Source organism: Trematomus bernacchii, unplaced genomic scaffold, assembly GCF_902827165.1.
Source record: "Trematomus bernacchii unplaced genomic scaffold, fTreBer1.1, whole genome shotgun sequence".
Lineage (NCBI taxonomy): Eukaryota > Metazoa > Chordata > Actinopteri > Perciformes > Nototheniidae > Trematomus > Trematomus bernacchii.
The window spans coordinates 4,810,965-4,831,198 of NW_022988007.1; the positions used below are offsets into that span (position 1 = coordinate 4,810,965).

The following is a 20,234-nucleotide window of genomic DNA, read 5'->3' on the forward strand; positions in this document are numbered from 1 at the left end:
TCAAAAAAGTTTACATTTGCATAAGGGGGCCCTTATCAAAACTTTTAAATTTGATATAAGGGGGACCCTTATCAAAACATTTCAATTTGACATAAGGGGGGCCCTTATCAAACATTAATTTGACATAAGGGGGGACCCTTATCAAAACATTTACATTTGACATAAGGGGGGACCCTTATCAAAAAGTTACATTTTACTATATCATAAGGGGGGACCCTTATCAAAAATATCAAAAAAGTAACATTTGTACATAAGGGGGACCCTTATCAAAACATTTACAATTTGTTACTTTATAACTTATCAACTCATATAAGGGGGGACCCTTATCAAAAAAGTAACATTTGTACATAAGGGGGACCCTTATCAAAACTTTAAATTTGATATAAGGGGGGACCCTTATCAAAACATTTCAATTTTACATAAGGGGGGACCCTTATCAAAACATTTAAATTTGACATAAGGGGGACCCTTATCAAAACATTTACATTTGACATAAGGGGGGACCCTTATCAAAAAAGTTACATTTTATAACTTATCAACTCATATAAGGGGGGACCCTTATCAAAAAAGTAACATTTGTACATAAGGGGGACCCTTATCAAAACATTTACATTTGACATGGGAACCCTTATCAAAAAGTTACATTTTAATAAACTTATCAACTCATATAAGGGGGGACCCTTATCAAAAAGTACATTTGTACATAAGGGGGGACCCTTATCAAAACTTTAAATTTGATAAAGGGGGACCCTTATCAAAACATTTACATTTTGACATAAGGGGGGACCCTTATCAAAAATTTAATTTGACATAAGGGGGGACCCTTATCAAAACATTTACATTTGACATAAGGGGGGACCCTTATCAAAAAGTTAATTTGACATAAGGGGGGACCCTTATCAAAAATTTACATTTTAAAGGGGGGACCTTATCAAAAAAGTAACATTTGTACATAAGGGGGACCCTTATCAAAACATTTAAATTTGACATAAGGGGGGACCCTTATCAAAAAAGTTAAATTTTACTTAAGGGGGGACCCTTATCAAAACATTTCCATTTACATAAGGGGGGACCCTTATCAAAACATTTAAATTTGACATAAGGGGGGACCCTTATCAAAACATTTACATTTGACATAAGGGGGGACCCTTATCAAAAAAGTTAAATTTTACATAAGGGGGGACCCTTATCAAAAAAGTTACATTTTATAACTTATCAACTCATATAAGGGGGGACCCTTATCAAAACATTTACATTTGACATAAGGGGGGACCCTTATCAAAAAAGTTAAATTTTACATAAGGGGGGACCCTTATCAAAAAAGTTACATTTTATAACTTATCAACTCATATAAGGGGGGACCCTTATCAAAAAAAGTAACATTTGTACATAAGGGGGACCCTTATCAAAACATTTACATTTGACATAAGGGGGGGACCCTTATCAAAACATTTCAATTTGACATAAGGGGGGGACCCTTAATCAAGACATTTAAATATTGACATAATGGGGGACCCTTATCAAAACATTACATTTGACATAAGGGGGGACCCTTATCCAAAAAGTTAAATTTTACATAAGGGGGGGACCCTTATCAAAAAAGTTACATTTTATAACTTATCAACTCATATAAGGGGGGACCCTTATCAAAAAAGTAACATTTGTACATAAGGGGGACCCTTATCAAAACATTTACATTTGACATAAGGGGGGACCCTTATCAAAACATTTACATTTTACATAAGGGGGGACCCTTATCAAAACATTTACATTTGACATAAGGGGGGACCCTTATCAAAAAAGTTAAATTTTACTTAAGGGGGGACCCTTATCAAACATTTCCATTTTACATAAGGGGGGACTCTTATCAAAAAAGTTAAATTAGTATATAAGGGGGGACCCTTATCAAAACATTTACATTTGACATAAGGGGGGACCCTTATCAAAACATTTAAATTTGACATAAGGGGGAACCCTTATCAAAAAAGTTACATTTTATAACTTATCAACTCATATAAGGGGGGACCCTTATCAAAAAGTAACAGTTTGTACATAAGGGGGACCCTTTATCAAAACTTTTAAATTTGATATAAGGGGGACCTTATCAAAACATTTACATTTGACATAAGGGGGGACCCTTATCAAAACATTTAAATTTGACATAAGGGGGGACCCTTATCAAAACATTTACATTTGACATAAGGGGGGACCCTTATCAAAAAAGTTACATTTTATAACTTATCAACTCATATAAGGGGGGACCCTTATCAAAAAAGTAACATTTGTACATAAGGGGGACCCTTATCAAAACATTTACATTTGACATAAGGGGGAACCCTTATCAAAAAAGTTACATTTTATAACTTATCAACTCATATAAGGGGGGACCCTTATCAAAAAAGTAACATTTGTACATAAGGGGGACCCTTATCAAAACTTTTAAATTTGATATAAGGGGGGACCCTTATCAAAACATTTACATTTGACATAAGGGGGGACCCTTATCAAAAAAGTTAAATTTGACATAAGGGGGGACCCTTATCAAAACATTTACATTTGACATAAGGGGGGACCCTTATCAAAAAAGTTAAATTTTGACATAAGGGGGGACCCTTATCAAAACATTTACATTTTACATAAGGGGGGACCCTTATCAAAAAAGTAACATTTGTACATAAGGGGGACCCTTATCAAAACATTTAAATTTGACATAAGGGGGGACCCTTATCAAAAAAGTTAAATTTTACTTAAGGAGGGACCCTTATCAAAACATTTATATTTTACATAAGGGGGGACCCTTATCAAAACATTTAAATTTTGACATAAGGGGGGACCCTTATCAAAACATTTACATTTGACATAAGGGGGGACCCTTATCAAAAAAGTTAAATTTGTACATAAGGGGGGACCCTTATCAAAAAAGTTACATTTTATAACTTATCAACTCATATAAGGGGGGACCCTTATCAAAACATTTACATTTGACATAAGGGGGGACCCTTATCAAAAAAGTTAAATTTTACATAAGGGGGGACCCTTATCAAAAAGTACTTTAAACTTCATAAACTCATAAAGGGGGGACCCTTATCAAAAAAGTAACATTTGTACAATAAGGGGGGACCCTTATCAAAAACATTTACATTTGACATAAGGGGGGGACCCTTATCAAAACATTTCAATTTGACATAAGGGGGGACCCTTATCAAAACATTTAAATTTGACATAAGGGGGGACCCTTATCAAACATTACATTTGACATAAGATGGGGACCCTTATCCAAAAGTTAAATTTACATAAGGGGGACCCTTATCAAAAAAGTACATTTTATAACTTATCAACTCATATAAGGGGGGACCCTTATCAAAAAAGTAACATTTGTACATAAGGGGGACCCTTATCAAAACATTTACATTTGACATAAGGGGGAACCCTTATCAAAACATTTACATTTTACATAAGGGGGGGACCCTTATCAAAACATTTACATTTGACATAAGGGGGGACCCTTATCAAAAAAGTTAAATTTTACTTAAGGGGGGACCCTTATCAAAACATTTCCATTTTACATAAGGGGGGACCTTATCAAAAAAGTTAAATTTATATAAGGGGGACCCTTATCAAAACATTACATTTGACATAAGGGGGGACCCTTATCAAAACATTAATTTGACTAAGGGGGGACCCTTATCAAAACATTTACATTTGACATAAGGGGGGACTCTTATCAAAAAAGTTAAATTTTACATAAGGGGGGACCCTTATCAAAACATTTTATACTTATCACATATAGGGGGGACCCTTATCAAAAAGTAACATTTGACATAAGGGGGGACCCTTATCAAAATTAAATTTACATAAGGGGGACCCTTATCAAAAAAGTTACATTTTATAACTTATCAACTCATATAAGGGGGGACCCTTATCAAAAAAGTACATTTGACATAAGGGGGACCCTTATCAAAAATTTAAATTTGATAATAAGGGGGGACCCTTATCAAAAACATTTACATTTTAAGGGGGGACCCTTATCAAACATTTACATTTGACATAAGGGGGGACCCTTATCAAAAAAGTTAAATTTTACATAAGGGGGGACCCTTATCAAAAAAAGTTAACATTTGTAATAAGGGGACCTTTATGCAACTCAAATGATATAAGGGGGACCCTTATCAAAAAATTAACATTTGTACATAAGGGGGACTTATTTCAAATCATTTATCATTGACCTAGGGGGGACCCTTACAAAACATATTTCAATGTGCACATAAGGGGGTGACCCTTATCAAAACATTGTAAATTTGACATAAGGGGGGACCCTTATCAAAACAGTGTACATTTGACATAAGGGGCGGGACCCTTACTCCAAACACTTAAATCTTTTGACATAAGAGGGGGACCCTTATCAAAACGTTATTTATAATTAGACTCATATAATGGGGGGACCCTTATCAAACATTACATTTGTACATAAGGGGGGACCCTATAAAAAACAGTTACAATTTTACATAAGGGGGACCCTTATCAAAACATGTTACATTTGACATAAGGGGGGACTCCCTTATCAAAACATTTACATTTGTACATAAGGGGGACCCTTATCAAAAAAGTTAAATTTTACTTAAGGGGGACCCTTATCAAAACATTTCCATTTTACATAAGGGGGGACTCTTATCAAAAAAGTTAAATTTGACATAAGGGGGGACCCTTATCAAAACATTTACATTTGACATAAGGGGGGACCCTTATCAAAACATTTAATTTGACATAAGGGGGGACCCTTATCAAACATTTACATTTGACATAAGGGGGGACCCTTATCAAAAAAGTTTAAATTTTACATAAGGGGGGACCCTTATCAAAAAAGTTACATTTTATAACTTATCAACTCATATAAGGGGGGACCCTTATCAAAAAAGTAACATTTGTACATAAGGGGGACCCTTATCAAAACATTTACATTTGACATAAGGGGGAACCCTTATCAAAAAAGTTAAATTTTACATAAGGGGGGACCCTTATCAAAAAAGTAACATTTGTACATAAGGGGGACCCTTATCAAAACTTTTAAATTTGATATAAGGGGGGACCCTTATCAAAACATTTAAATTTGACATAAGGGGGGACCCTTATCAAAACATTTAAATTTGACATAAGGGGGGACCCTTATCAAAACATTTACATTTGACATAAGGGGGGACCCTTATCAAAAAAGTTAAATTTGACATAAGGGGGGACCCTTATCAAACACATTTACATTTGACATAAGGGGGGACCCTTATCAAAAAAAGTTAAATTTGACATAAGGGGGGACCCTTATCAAAACATTTACATTTGACATAAGGGGGGACCCTTATCAAAAAAGTTAAATTTTACATAAGGGGGGACCCTTATCAAAACATTTACATTTTACATAAGGGGGGACCCTTATCAAAACATTTACATTTGACATAAGGGGGGACCCTTATCAAAACATTTAAATTTGACATAAGGGGGGACCCTTATCAAAACATTTACATTTGACATAAGGGGGGACCCTTATCAAAAAAGTTACATTTTACTTAAGGGGGGGACCCTTATCAAAACATTTCCATTTTACATAAGGGGGGACTCTTATCAAAAAAGTTAAATTTGACATAAGGGGGGACCCTTATCAAAACATTTACATTTGACATAAGGGGGGACCCTTATCAAAACATTTAAATTTGACATAAGGGGGGACCCTTATCAAAACATTTACATTTGACATAAGGGGGGACCCTTATCAAAAAAGTTAAATTTTACATAAGGGGGGACCCTTATCAAAAAAGTTACATTTTATAACTTATCAACTCATATAAGGGGGGACCCTTATCAAAAAAGTAACATTTGTACATAAGGGGGACCCTTATCAAAACATTTACATTTGACATAAGGGGGAACCCTTATCAAAAAAGTTAAATTTTACATAAGGGGGGACCCTTATCAAAAAAGTAACATTTGTACATAAGGGGGACCCTTATCAAAACTTTTAAATTTGATATAAGGGGGGACCCTTATCAAAACATTTAAATTTGACATAAGGGGGGACCCTTATCAAAACATTTAAATTTGACATAAGGGGGGACCCTTATCAAAACATTTACATTTGACATAAGGGGGGACCCTTATCAAAAAAGTTAAATTTGACATAAGGGGGGACCCTTATCAAAACATTTACATTTGACATAAGGGGGGACCCTTATCAAAAAAGTTAAATTTGACATAAGGGGGGACCCTTATCAAAACATTTACATTTGACATAAGGGGGGACCCTTATCAAAAAAGTTAAATTTTACATAAGGGGGGACCCTTATCAAAACATTTACATTTTACATAAGGGGGGACCCTTATCAAAACATTTACATTTGACATAAGGGGGGACCCTTATCAAAAAAGTTAAATTTGACATAAGGGGGGACCCTTATCAAACAAGTTAAATTAGTATATATGGGAGGACCCTTGTAAAAAAAGTTACATTTTATAACTTATCAACTCCCTGTTAGTATATGTTGGTAGTGCGTGAGGCCATATGTACAGATATGTACATGGGACATGAAAACAGTGCATCTCATATTAACAAAAATAAACCTCGCTAACCGAGTTTTCCAAATCACTCTAAAAATAAGCCGTTGTGATACACGTGTAGACAACATCTGCAGAATCATAAATGATCATTACATTGGGGTCATTAAACCATTATTTCGCTAAGATAAAAAACATTAAAGTTTTGGATTTTAGTGTAATTCACAAATGTTCCACCAGATGGTGCCACACACACCCAGGGGGAAAAGATGATATATTAACCCAGTAATAAGTGGGCAAAATATGGGTACATTAGTGTTTAAAGTCGGGGGAACTGTTTTAATTCAGGACCAGGGTGAAAATATAACACATTTACCCAGGAATAATTGTCTGAATCATGGGTATATTAGTGTTTAAAGCCGTGGGAAATGTTTTAATTCAACAGGAGAGGGTAATTCAATTGTTACCCAGGGAACAGGGCTGCAAACATGGCTACATGAGTGTTAAAATGCTGTCAAACTGTTTTAATTCAGTCACAATTATCGTTTTTAGACGGTGTACATTGGACTCAATAAACATACAGAGTTATGGACATAAATGTGTCAGTATAGACGGGATAATGTACATATTAATAATATTGAATTAGTTAAATGTACAATGAGCTAAAAACAGCAGAATCAGTGCTGTTAGCAGGGTCTCAGAGACCCATAGACCCAGAGACCCAGGGTACAGCACCTCGCTGTCTTACCCAGAAAACAGGGCTCTGATCAGGGCTAAAGTAATGTTATAAACTGGTGAATCTGTTTAAATGCAGGCAGCAGAGTCACTGCTTTTAGCAGGGTCTCAGAGAGCCAGAGACCCAGGGTACAGCACCTCGCTGTCTTACCCAGAAAACAGGGCTCTGATCAGGGTTAAAGTAATGTTATAAACTGGTGAATCTGTTTAAATGCAGGCAGCAGAGTCACTGCTTTTAGCAGGGTCTCAGAGAGCCAGAGACCCAGGGTACAGCACCTCGCTGTCTTACCCAGAAAACAGGGCTCTGATCAGGGCTAAAGTAATGTTATAAACTGGTGAATCTGTTTAAATGCAGGCAGCAGACTCACTGCTTTTAGCAGGGTCTCAGAGACCCATAGACCCAGAGACCCAGGGTACAGCACCTCGCTGTCTTACCCAGAAAACAGGGCTCTGATCAGGGCTAAAGTAATGTTATAAACTGGTGAATCTGTTTAAATGCAGGAGACCTCCAGCACCAGTCCCTAACAGTGGGACTCTGTTTATTTCACACCTCCAGGGCGGAGACCGGGAAAACCACCTCTCTTTGCCCGCTCACAGAGCCCCGAAGGACGGACTAATGACCACCAGCTTGTCCCCCTAACAGTGGCACCTCCATAACCTTGCACACCGTGAGTCCCCGGGCCCCCGCAGTTAAGCACTCCCCCACGGACTAAACCCAGATATTCACACCCTCCAGAATCTCGTGCCCCTGGTAAGACTAACAAGGGGTGGATTTTGTGGTGGTCTACCGTCCGCCCTTAAGCATCCAACTGCGGACTAAACCCAGATATTCACACCCTCCAGAACCTCGTGCCCTTGGTAAGACTAACAAGGGGTGGATTTTGTGGTGGTCTACCATCCGCCCTTACACATCCAACTGCGGACTCCTGACACTCAGACACTTTTCATATTTTTAGGTTACCAAGGGCACGCTTGTCTGGCAGTTATGCACATGGGGTTTTGTCCAAGGCCGTGTGCTTAAGTCAGGGGGCCCGGGGACTCAAGGTGCGCATGGCAGGCCACCTATGAGCGGCCAAAATGTTTTAATTAACTCGTTATTGTCGTTTTTAGACAGTGTACATTGGACGACATAAACATACGGAGTTATGGACATAAACGTGTCAGTATAGACAGAACAATGTACATATTAATCATATTTAATTTATTAAATGTACAATAAACTAAAAACAGCAGAATCACTGCTTTAAGCAGCATATCACACTTCCAGGCAGACATACACACACCCAGGGGGGGAAGAGAACACATTGACCCAGGAATAAGTGCTCAAAACGTGGGTAAAAGTGTGTTAAAAAGTCGGGGAACATGTTTCAAATGACAGCAGACTGCTGCTTGTTTGCAGGCTGACTCTGTTCACTTGTCTCACACACACCCAGGGGGGGAAAGAGAACACATTGACCCATGAATAAGTGTCTGAATCATGGGCACATTAGTGTTTAAAGTCGGGGGAACTGTTTTAATTCAGGACCAGGGTGAAAAGATAACACATTTACCCATGAATAAGTGTCTGAATCATGGGCACATTAGTGTTTAAAGTCGGGGGAACTGTTTTAATTCAGGACCAGGGTGAAAAGATAACACATTTACCCCGCTAAAGTGTTCAAAACATGGGTATATTAGTGCTCAAACTCGATTAAACTGTTTTAATTGCGGAGGTTTTACGTTTTGGTTCACTCGTCTCACACACCCAGAGTGTTAACAACATTTTTTACAAATTTTATAAATTAGTCTAGAGCTCCATCTATTGTAATTTGAGTGTATTACACGTCTGTCCATGGAACGCGAGTTTTGCGCCATTTGAGTGGAGTAAACTGATATGCAGCTGGAGTAACATGTCGTAGAGACGGACTCGTTGCGCAGTCACCGCCGGTCTTGGTGCGGCTCTTTTGACCTGGCATAACAGAGGCACTAAGTAACTGGGTTAACCCTAACCCTAACCCTTTTCTTGTCTTTCACAAACTCAGAATGCTCAGCCAAACGGCCAAGCCTACCAATAATAGGTTGAACTCGTAGGTGTTCCTCTCCACGGAAGTCTTTAGTAAAAGGCGAAAGACTTATACGCTTTGAAGAGAAACCAGAGTAATTGTGGAGGCCGTCCTCGAGAACAGACACCACCATAGTTGTCCCAGTCCAAACCCTCGCGGTGACCCTCACTTGGCTTTTCCACATCCCAGGCCACACCCTTTCCCCCAGCTGCGCGAGCATGGTTTGTGGCTCTCACCTGTGGCTTCTTTGGCATTGAGTCCAAAAAAGACCCCTGCTGCTGTGCTGCAGTTTGTGCCCCCGATTGGAACCTATCTCTTTAGTAATACGCTTTAGTTGTGTGGGATGTTATACGTGCTGACTCCGTGGCATTAGAAAACACTAGTTTGATGCTAAACATCACATCCATTTAAGGGAGGAACACTGGAATGTCTTTACGGATATAGAGCTTATAATGAAATATAGAAGCGTGGTTGCTTGAAAAACAGTCTTTGTTGGCTGAACTTTTCGCCTCAACTGCCGTATGGTGGCTTGGCTTTATAATTCAGCATTGGTGGTTCAGTGGTAGAATTCTCACCTGCCACGTGGGAGACCCGGGTCCGATTCCCGGCCAATGCAATAGACAGTTCTTTGTTGTCTGAAAATAAAGTACAATGCCTAAACCACTTGGACTCTGCTACAGCAAACACACAGGTCTTTGGAGTGTACAAGTAAAGAGGGATGTTCTCTGTGCCGACTCCTATTAATTTGAGATCTCAGTAAGATGCTTGACATCAAATCACTGTAAGGGATGACCAGTGTACTGTATCCCTTCTTAAATGACTTAGAGCATATAGCATATCTGTTGAAAAATCCACCTTGTTGACCGTGCTGTTGACCTCGCCAGCGTAGTGGTAGTTACGATGTCTTGTGAATGTGGGCGAATGAGTGGTAGAATCTTTGTAAGCTAAGAGGAAAACTAGGTTCCCATTCTCTGCAAATGCAACATAGCTTCACTGTTGTTTGGAATCTGAACTTGCACACAATTAGAGAGTAAAGCTATTGGGTGACTCCAGGCATTGAGTCCAAAAAAGACCCCTGCTGCTATGCTGCAGTTTGTGCCCCCGATTGGACAAAAACACAAAATACTGTATAAAACAAGACAAGCAACCTCACTTTTACTTAACTGGAAGTTCTGAGTACTGCTTCCACCTCTGCTTGTTAGGAATCGGGATTTAATTTTGAAAATTCAATACAAATTGGCAATGAGGTTGCGCCCAGGGGGCGAGGATAATCGGGGCTGCTCAGTCCCACTTTAGCCCCGCCCCTCCCGTTCATTTCTTATGGCATTCTCACTTTAATCTTGTGTCCACCCATTGGTTGTCCCACTGTCGTTTCATTGAAACGGGGAGGAGCGGGGAGGAGTTTTCACTCAGTTTCCAGGCTTCATTCACAACTGAGCGGTTTTTGAAAAGGTAAGACAGTCCGTTATAATGTAATATAACAGTAACAGATGAATGGGAATGTATTTTGTTGTCCTCTGCTATTATTACAGTAGATGAATGCCAATGTGTTGTCTTTTAACGTTCGCGCATATTCGCATTGGTAAAAAGTTTCCGCTAAACCGAGGCTTTACGCCGGCAACACACCGGAGCTTTCTGGCCGTTGAAATCCGTAAATACTTGTCATTTAATGCTTATTACTATGTGCTAACGTTTATGAAGTTAACATTTATATGCACCATTCGTGATTAAAAGCTGCCACTCCGCCATGTACAGTCTTAGAACTGCGGCAACAACATGCATTGCTCCTGCACTTTGCTTGATGCAAACACGTAACGCTTTTTACTTTGCACTAACGTATATGTTCATGAAGTTAATGCTTACATCCGTTCACAGATGTGGACGGAGGGTTAACAGTCATAGACACTTGGCTATTTAATGAAGTACTGTAATAACTAAAGTTAACATATGAAGGCCATCATTCATTTAAAGTCAGACCTCCTCTGAGGTTACTGTTGAGCTGATGGAAAAGTGTTGTCTAGCATAAGATAGCATTCTCTTTTAAATCAGAACCAGCTTTTACTCATGTTATTTTTCTTATTTCTATTCAGACTGTTCTTCCTGTGTACTATCTGTGTTTCTGTCCTGCTGCTTTAACACCTGAATTCAAAGGTCCATCTCATCCAAAGAGAGGCTTTGTTTGTATGCTAACTAGGTTAAAGGTTCAAGGTGTTTGCTGTACTTCACATGTACTTGTGAAGTACTTGCCTGCTAGCTTCTGACGTATGTTTGATGTGACATGTACTTGTGAAGTACTTGCCTGCTAGCTTCTGACGTGTGTTTGATGTGATTTCAGAACAATGGATCACAAACCGTCCTTCGCGTTCCAGGCTGGTACATCAGACCTGCAGCTGATGGCCAGCACAGAAGCTGGCAAAGTCTCGAAAGACAACCTGAAGAGGGCAGCCTCACCTCCGACACCAGGGAGCTGGCTGAGGCACAAGCTGTGTCAAGGGTCACAGCGCTGGGGGGCAACCCGGTGGACCGCTGGCAGCTCCTCAGCCAGACCGAGCTCCAGTTTGGTCAGTACCGGGGTCAGACTCTCCAGTGGCTGCTGTCAAATGACGTGGGCTTCACGGCAACCATTCTGGCAGGCCATCAGGGAGAGCGTGAGGGGGGGGATGTCAGCAGCACCCCCCTCATGTGGAACAAAGATGCTCTGCTGGAGTACGCCAGCCTCTTCGCCCCAGTGATGGCAGCCGTGAGCAGGAAGAGAGCACCGGGCACGGCTGCAGAGCACGAGCAGCTGGTGGGCTTTGGGGCTTGGTCAGCCATGACGTACAGGGACCTGTACGACACTGCGGAGAGGGAGCCAAGCACGTAAGGCCATGTGTGACTTTCATCACTAGCTGTAGAAACACTTGATGTGATATCAATCTAACTATTGCCTCTCAATCTCAATGTCAGGTACAGGAAGTGGCTCAGGAGGCAGCCCGTCAGGAGGCCCGGGTCCCAACTGGCGCAGCTGAAGGACTACATAGACAGAAGGGACAAGGAGAAGCAGCCTGTCGCCTCCTCAGCTGCATCAGCAGCCGCCACCTCCTCAGCTGTCTCCCCCTCCACTACATCTCCCCCCAAACAGCGGAGGAAGAGAAAGCCAGTGCTCCTGTGTATGTATCATGTCAGTGGAGTGTTACTGTCAGTCAGGTGATGTGTGATGAGTGAACATTTTTTAAATTGTGTCTGCAGCTTCCTCAGAGGACGAAGACGACCATCTGATGGTGGAGGCTGCGGCTCAGGTGGAGGCTGCTTTAGGTAAGTCTGTGCTTCGAGTCATTATTAAGCTTTGTATAATAAAATCTATTTGGGTGTTTTTCTGCTGTGCACAGTATCTGCTCCACCTCTTCCTCCTCCGCCGCCTCCTCGTCCTGCCCAGCAGCAGAGAGCTCTGGCACCACCTCCTCTTCAACTCGTCGCTCCTCCCCCTCAGGTCTGTAATAATGTTGTTGTAAACATCTAGTATCAGTGTGTAGTGTGAAGCTGCAGCTCAGTGACCTGTGTGTGTGTTGCAGCTGGTCCTGCCGGCAGCCTGGAGGAGCAGCCTCCCTGTAGAGCAGCACGAGTGGGTCAGCAGGGCTCTGTTTGTGGGCTACAAGTCAGGGTGGCCCGTCCTGTCCACGGACTATCAGCTGTGGCACCACCCCCCCGGCCCCCGGCTGAAGTACTCCCAGCGGCCCTCCTCCCCAGATGCTTTCTTCCAGCGGCCCTTCTTCTTCTGGGCGCCGAACAAAATGTGGCAGTACCACCTGAAGTGCCCAAGCTGCGCACACAAGATGACGGGTAGTGGTCTCTACAAGACCGTGCGCAGAGTTCTGGACACCAAAGGCTGGTACTACATGGGGACGGAGTACCTGGAGTGCAGGTACTGATACATTTACAAGCATACTCTGTGTGCTTGATGCTTTGGTTAAATAGACATTGTAAAATAATACAAGTACTTTTTTTTATGATTATAACCAGTGGCGTTTTTATATGTACAAAAGTGGTGGGGCACAAAAAACTTAGATGTCTATATATAAGCTTCTGCAGTGACGTGCAGTGAGGTTCATGGCTGGTGAGGCACTGGCACTGACTCTTCAGGTTTACAAATATTATATTTTGACCTAAACCAAAATATAATATTATTTTCAAAAGCTTTTTTTGTCTGATGCTTCGATTAATTTTAAACAGACAGTTCAACAAAAGGATACCCAAAAAATGTCATTTTATCATTTAAATATTGAATTGTTCTCTCTTAGTAAGATCCCATTTTCAATAAAATGGCGGTCTTACCTTGACTTGAAGATGAAGTCCATTTGCCTATCCTTCTGGACAAACATTTCTATTACTTTTTTGTAAAAGTCCTCCTTATGTTCTTGTAGTTTCAAAAGTCTATCATAAATCTAATCCATAGATTTATGATAAAAAAATTATATAAGTAGGGTAGACATGTGGATGTTATCCGGCTAATCAAAACGTGCATTTATCTAACAGGTACGTTTCCCACAGATCTTATTTCGAGCTATTTTCTAAAATCCTCTGGAGAAATCTCATTGCTTTTTTGTGCTTACTTCCTGGTTTTAGGACGCGCCACTGCAGCTCTCTCGTCTCCTCTTCACACAGCACACTTTTCGCGGCACACGTACTTACAGCCAATCAGCTCTGAATGATTTGAGATGACGTATGGTGGGGATGGTAGCTCCATGCCCCTCTGGTCATTATTTTTTTGCCACACACATTTCATTACAAAATACTCTGAGCATGCGCAGTGAAGTTTTTACAGTCACCGTTGACTTCACAGCGAGAGGAAGGGGCATAATCAGGTTTTGTCCCACATGGCTCTAAACAGCTCAATAGGCACACACTGTGACTGTAGACACACTAATTAGAAGAACACAGACTAAAACAGCAATGTACAGACGAATCAGATGATTAAACATGATCTTAAAATATATTTTATATATTTTTTTATTTATTTTTTTGCATTTTTGTAATCATTATTTGTAATACTTTCTGCTGACACTAGGTGGGGCTGTGCCCCACCTGCCCCTAATGACCAGTCGCCACTGATTATAACTATAAGTAGCAGTAGTAGCAGATACACCAATACACCTTTCTGTCCCAGCTCCTGCAAAAAGAAGTGTGCCGGCTGGGCAGCGAACATCAGGAGCCAGCTGGACCTGGACCACCAGCTGCTCTTCCCTGCTGTGCTGACCTACAGGTAAACATCACGCTGTTGGACACAGTGGTGTTTGAAGGACATTGAGATGGTTTGGTGTTCACCTCTGCGTCTGTGTTTGTGCTGCAGGCTCTCTTGTGACCGGAGGGTGCTGGCTCAAATGGAGGGGCGCACGCTGGGCTACAGCGCCAGCGAGCTGCACTCCTACCTGGTGTAGCAGCACACGGCAGAGTGGATGACGAGGAGCATCCACTACCTAAACACCTGCAGGAGGTTTGAGGTTGCAGGTGTGCAGATGCCACCTCCTCAGCCTCCACCACAGATGGTGCCTGTCCCCAGCAGCGGCTTGCTTCTGTCCACCTTCGTCCTGGAGTCCTTTACGAGGATCGAGGAGCTGAACGCCAAGGTGACTTCAACCTTTGGCTCCATTCTCAAAATGGACTCCACCAAGAAGGTGAGAAATGTAATGTTACTTATGTACACTGTAGGTGTCATGGCTGCACCCTGACTGATGGAGGAGACCCTCTTCTCCCCTGCAGGTTGTGGAGGAACGTCTTAAAAGAAACTGATAAATGATTCAAGACTAACAATACAATGTAACAGTGTAAAAGGCAATCAGAGTATAAGACTACATGTTTTTTTTTAATGATTATATGATCATTTCACACAGGTGACCAAGAAGCTGGTGGGAGCAGACGCTGGTACCGCTCTGTGGATGAGCAGCGTGGGGAACGAGCTGGGGCAGGTCCTGATGTCCGTGCTGACGGCCGCTGAGGGCTACGGCCTGAGAGACATGGTGCAGGGCCTGCAGGACCGGTACCGGCTGGCAGGGAAGGAGCCTCCACAGGTCCTGTATGTGGACAGGGACTGCTGCCGGAGGGACGGAGGCACCTGCGCTGCAGCTGCTCTCTTCCCCGCCTGGCCACGCCTGGCTGTCAGGCTGGACATCTGGCACTTTATACGCCGACTGGCAGTAGGCGTGACCTCCGAGAGCCACTTCCTCTACCCCGAGTTCATGCGGCGTCTCTCCAGCTGCATCTTCGAGTGGGACCCGGAGGACCTGTCCCTCTTGGAGACGGCCCTGCAGGCGGACGAGTCCAGAAGGACGCCGTCCAGCAAGGAGTTGGGTCGGCACTGCCGCCGCCGCACGCGTGGGGCTCAGGAGACCGAGCGTCTCCTTGGAGAGGCGGTGGAGGCGTTCAAGGGGGCCACCGATGCCATGAACGTCCCCCTGCTGGACCGACGCCGCATGGAGGAGATCCTGGAGACACAGAGGCATCACATCCCCTGCATTCAGCTACAGCTCTTACAGGAAACAATTCAACATGTTTCATGTTCAGACATGAATTCAGACACTGAATAATCAGAGCCTCTCCCCTTCAGGATCCTGCTGGTCTCCGCCTGTACACCAAGACGGGACAGCTGACCCGGGGGGGGGGTGTCTCTGTCCGTCTACCGCTGTGCCCGCGGCTCCACGTCCCTGGAGTCCTTCCACCTGCACCTCCACAGGTTCATCCCGGGTGAGGCACCGTGCTCTAAGAGTTTTACACTTTCTCTCTCTCCCTGGGTGTAAAATCCTGACGTTTGTGTGTCATGTTGCAGGCTCCTCTGCGAGGGGGACATTCCTCCAAATGTTACTGTTGGAGGGGCTCACGAGGTGGAACGAGGACCGGGGAAAGGCGGCAGCGGGGGGGGGGGGCGGCATCAACTGCTACAGCGGCCAGCAGCAGTACACTCTCCACCAGCTCACGCAGCAGTTCTTCCACACCACGCTGGTGGAGAGCCACGTGAAGCCGCTGCAGTACACAGGTGATACTTCAGACTCAGAGCCGATGCTTCTGGAAGGTTCCTGTTTGAGAACATCAGAACAAGGTGAAGAACAACTGTGATATTAAGAATCTATTTACTCTTTTCTTCCTCAGGTGAGCTCATCGGGATCAGCTACCTGTACAATCAGACGGGAAAGGTTCTGCAGCCCCTCCCTGATGATCCCGATGTGCCCGATGACAGCGAGGAGGTGACTGTTGAAGAGGAGGAGGAGGAGGAGGAGGGATATGACAGAGAGGATTTATTTCATCTTCCTGCTCCTCTTCCTGCTCCACGGCAGGGTGGAGGATGAAGATAAATAAAATACATAAATACATAAAGTGTAAAACTTTATAACATAACATAACATAAAATACATAAATACATAAATACATAAAGTGTAAAACTTGTAAAACTTGGAAATAAATAAAAAGGTATTTTTAAACTTGAATATCTCTGACTGCTTATTTCTTTCTTTTCACAACTTCATAACATCTCTTTGTCATATCAAGCATGCAGCCAGCAGCGGGTGTCAAAGAGCATTTGGGGTGGGGGGGATCTGGGCGGTTGGTACACTGGACACTGGCTTTAATTGATCCGAGGGGCTCTGATCCGATTGGACGACGGGCTCCGGACCCCCAGGTGAGAGTTTCTCATCCTAGAAGATCCACAGGGGTCTTCTCTGTATCGTACCAATTTTTTATATGTGCTATCGAAATAACACAATATTGCCCTGCATCTGGGGGGTATTCCCAGGTCTCTGAGCAAGGTCAACTTTGTATTATGGTAGCAGAACACATAGAGCTCAAAGAGAGCAAAACACTGGGTCTAAATGGGCCGAAAACTGCAGACAGAAGCTGCGCGAGCATGGTTTGTGGATCTCACCTTTGGCTTCTTTGGCATTGAGTCCAAAAAGCCCCTCTTTCAGCTCCCAGTGCTAAAAATCCATTTAATATATAGTCCCCGTATAGGGGACGTATCAGATATTAAACCTATAAGAACAGATTTTTTCTTTTGGGATTTTTTTTTATTGACACTTAATTCATGCACTTTTCATATTTACATCACATTTTTGTCACACAGGTGTATTTTGAGCAATCATATAATAAATAAATGTACACTGTAAGATTTTATTAAGACATCAGACCCATTTTCATAAAAGCATCGCCTTTCATTAAAAACATTGTATACCTGTCATATGTAAACGATTTTCCTTTTAAGGTCTTTAAAAAGGGGGTGCATTGAGTAAAGTGCTGTGCAGGAGCGCAGTCAGTCCCTGTCAAGGGGAACTCATCCCACTCCCCTTTAACAGGTTGTGTCTCTCGGGGTCTTGTCAAGGTGCTCAGAGGAGACCCCCACCCTGTTGCTCCTTCCCCCCTGTCTTTCCTGGAGAGTCGGGCCTGCGTTGCTTTGACCTTTCCCGTGTGGCTCCGACTCCTTCGTCCGAATGAGCACAGAGGCGATTCTTCTTTGTGGCTGTGTCCTGGGCGTGCCGCATGTCGCTGATTTTATTGTTGCTGCAGCCATCCGGATCACAGCCACGGGGGGGATCTGCATGTGCCTTCTTACCAGCAAGTTTCTGGAGGTCCATATGGCGTCTTTGATGGCAGCTAGGGTGAGAAGAACTGATAAGAACAGATACTACACTTGATCTTAGCCAAAAGGCCGAGAAGCGATGACCCTTAACGTTTGCTGCAGGAGACGGACTCGTTGCGCAGTCACCGCCGGTCTTGGTGCGGCTCTTTTGACCTGGCATAACAGAGGCACTGCATAACTGGGTTAACCCTAACCCTTTTCTTGTCTTTCACAAACTCAGAATGCTCAGCCAAACGGCCGAGCCTACCAAAAATAGGTTGAACTCGTAGGTGTTCCTGTCCACGGAAGTCTTTAGTAAAAGGCGAAAGACTTATACGCCTTGAAGAGAAACCAGAGTAATTGTAGAGGCCGTCCTCGAGAACATGTTGTCCTGTAAAGAACTAAAGGTTGTTAATAACAGTTATGCTTAGGGTACTTCAATTCTGCAACCAAGGACTTTCTTTTCATTCCTGCTCAAAGTTTGTCTGGTCACAGTGGAAAATATAAAGGGATTTCTTTCCTTTCTTGATTTTGTCTGTCAAAAGTGCATTCGTTGAGCGCATTGAATCCGTGTATCTACCGTCCAATTGTTTTTTTTTATTAAACAAGTAAACGGAAGAGCGTCTGAGAGACGTTTTTGCTTTTTACCTTACTAAATGGTCTAATGGTCATTGGAGCGAGGGGCGGGGCGATACTCACGGAAGTTATTTCAAAACAAAAGCACTCGTGTGCTTGGAACTGTGATAATATTATAAACAAGGGGAAACGAGGTGAATTTAGCGATCACAACGAAAACGGCCAAGACACATATTGAGCTCAGAAAATTCATGTTATTAAGGGCTGTAAATATAATAAGCCTGTGTCTAAAATGATCACTTTTACTGTGTACTTAGTGAGTAATCCTCTGTCAGAGTCCCCTCCGTAGTACATAATGCATGTTTTCTGCTATCTTTGATGAATGATACAAATACAATGTTACCATTAGTTCTTAATGATATTCATACTGTTTGACTGTGTATTAGTTAGCCTGCTACTAACAATACATTGAAGTACTTTTACTGTGTATTCTTTTAGTAATCCTCTGTCAGAGTCCCCTCCATAGTACATCATGCTATCTTTGATGAGTGATAAAAAGACAATTTTACCATTAGTTCTTAATGTTATTGATACTGCTGGACTCAGTAGTCTTACACCTACTACTCTACCACAATACAATGAAGTACTTCTAGTGTGTTGTTTAAAAAATCCTCTGTCATTGTCCCCTCCTGAGAACAAAATCAAGCCACTTCTGCTAAGTTTGATGAGGGAAAAAAATATGTTTGCCATTAGTTCTTCGTGAGATTGACACTGTTGGACTCTACTAGTGAAACTACTCCCACAAGTGCTATGAAGTACTTTTACTGTGTACTTTTTGAGTAATCCTCTGTCAATGTCCCCTCCTGAGTACAAGAATGCATGTTTCTCTGCTATTTTCAATCAGCGTTAAAACACCTTTCTTCATGAGACTTATATTGTTGGACAGAGTATTTTAAGAGGATATGGTAGACATGATATCAGCAATACTTCCAGTCAGTACTCCGGCAGCAACACTTTTACACCTTGGAAAGTCTTTAGAGACTGGCCTGGATAACTGGTCACAAATATCCTTCAGCAAAGTGACAAACCCTTGTGACTCTTGTTGGCCTCTTATGACAATGCTGTCTTTTAAATAGGACTATTTCTCTGCTCCTAGTTCATTCCTCTCAGATTCTTCCATCAGTCCCAGTCATTGCATGTCAGTCAAGAGATTAAAAAAATGTGTCTTACACATTACACAATTTTTTTACACAATTACACACATTTTAGGTCTAAATAGGTTTGGTTTCCTATTTATGGACATGCCTTTATTTTGAAGGAGAGTTAGCGCAGTTGACAGGAAGTTGTTGTTGCTTTGGAAACAACGTGACAGAGATTAACGGAGAAAAGTCATATCTACATATAAAGACGGAGAAAGTAAACGATAACGTTTATGGTTAAGTGTTAGCACCCCCCGAAGAGGCACAAGCTCTTACGTTGATATTGGAGATTTCAATAAATTCCATTTGAAAAAAAACGGGGAAAAAACGAATATCCGAATAACGAAATTGAAACCCGAAATAGTACTCCAACGAATGAATATTCGGATATAATAAAGTTATAGTTAAGCAATAGCTCACGACAGGCCGTGGTATATGGCCATTATATCACAGTTAAGGGGCGTGGTTCGGCCCGACGCGAAGCGGAGGGTCGACAACCCCCTTAACTGTGATATAATGGCCATATATCACGGCCTGAAGTGAGCTATTGCTTTTATAAAACGG

General features: G+C 42.3%; 2 protein-coding genes, 3 non-coding genes and 1 pseudogene across 5 annotated transcripts in view; 3 read left to right on the plus strand and 3 right to left on the minus strand.

Moving 5' to 3' along the window:
• The window catches only part of LOC117472152, a 16,330-nt gene extending 3,105 nt beyond the window's left edge, over positions 1-13,225 (plus strand). Inside the window, exons 2-6 of the mRNA XM_034117286.1 lie at positions 11,653-12,176; positions 12,264-12,466; positions 12,546-12,611; positions 12,686-12,786; positions 12,869-13,225. Coding sequence (XP_033973177.1) covers positions 11,653-12,176; positions 12,264-12,466; positions 12,546-12,611; positions 12,686-12,786; positions 12,869-13,225 — 1,251 coding nt within the window. The remainder of the gene's footprint in view (positions 1-11,652; positions 12,177-12,263; positions 12,467-12,545; positions 12,612-12,685; positions 12,787-12,868) is intronic.
• Positions 9,299-9,415, minus strand: LOC117472206. The gene has a single exon (XR_004554889.1). It is a non-coding gene; the product is annotated as a U5 spliceosomal RNA (small nuclear RNA).
• Positions 9,863-9,933, plus strand: trnag-gcc. The gene has a single exon. It is a non-coding gene; the product is annotated as a tRNA-Gly (tRNA).
• Positions 13,226-15,265: 2,040 nt separating the features above from the next.
• Positions 15,266-16,191, plus strand: LOC117472153. Its single transcript, XM_034117287.1, has 2 exons — positions 15,266-16,034; positions 16,117-16,191. The coding sequence occupies exon 1, from the start codon at positions 15,266-15,268 to the stop codon at positions 15,875-15,877; it is 612 nt and encodes a 203-aa protein (XP_033973178.1). The 3' UTR covers positions 15,878-16,034; positions 16,117-16,191.
• A 1,673-nt stretch (positions 16,192-17,864) lies between these two features.
• LOC117472204 lies at positions 17,865-17,997 on the minus strand (annotated as a pseudogene).
• A 141-nt stretch (positions 17,998-18,138) lies between these two features.
• LOC117472207 lies at positions 18,139-18,255 on the minus strand. Its single transcript, XR_004554890.1, has one exon. It is a non-coding gene; the product is annotated as a U5 spliceosomal RNA (small nuclear RNA).
• Between the last annotated feature and the right edge of the window lie 1,979 nt (positions 18,256-20,234).

Excerpts from the sequence above, each read along its gene's own strand:
- LOC117472153 (XM_034117287.1), top strand. The coding sequence starts at position 15,266 with ATGTCCGTGCTGACGGCCGCTGAGGGCTACGGCCTGAGAGACATGGTG.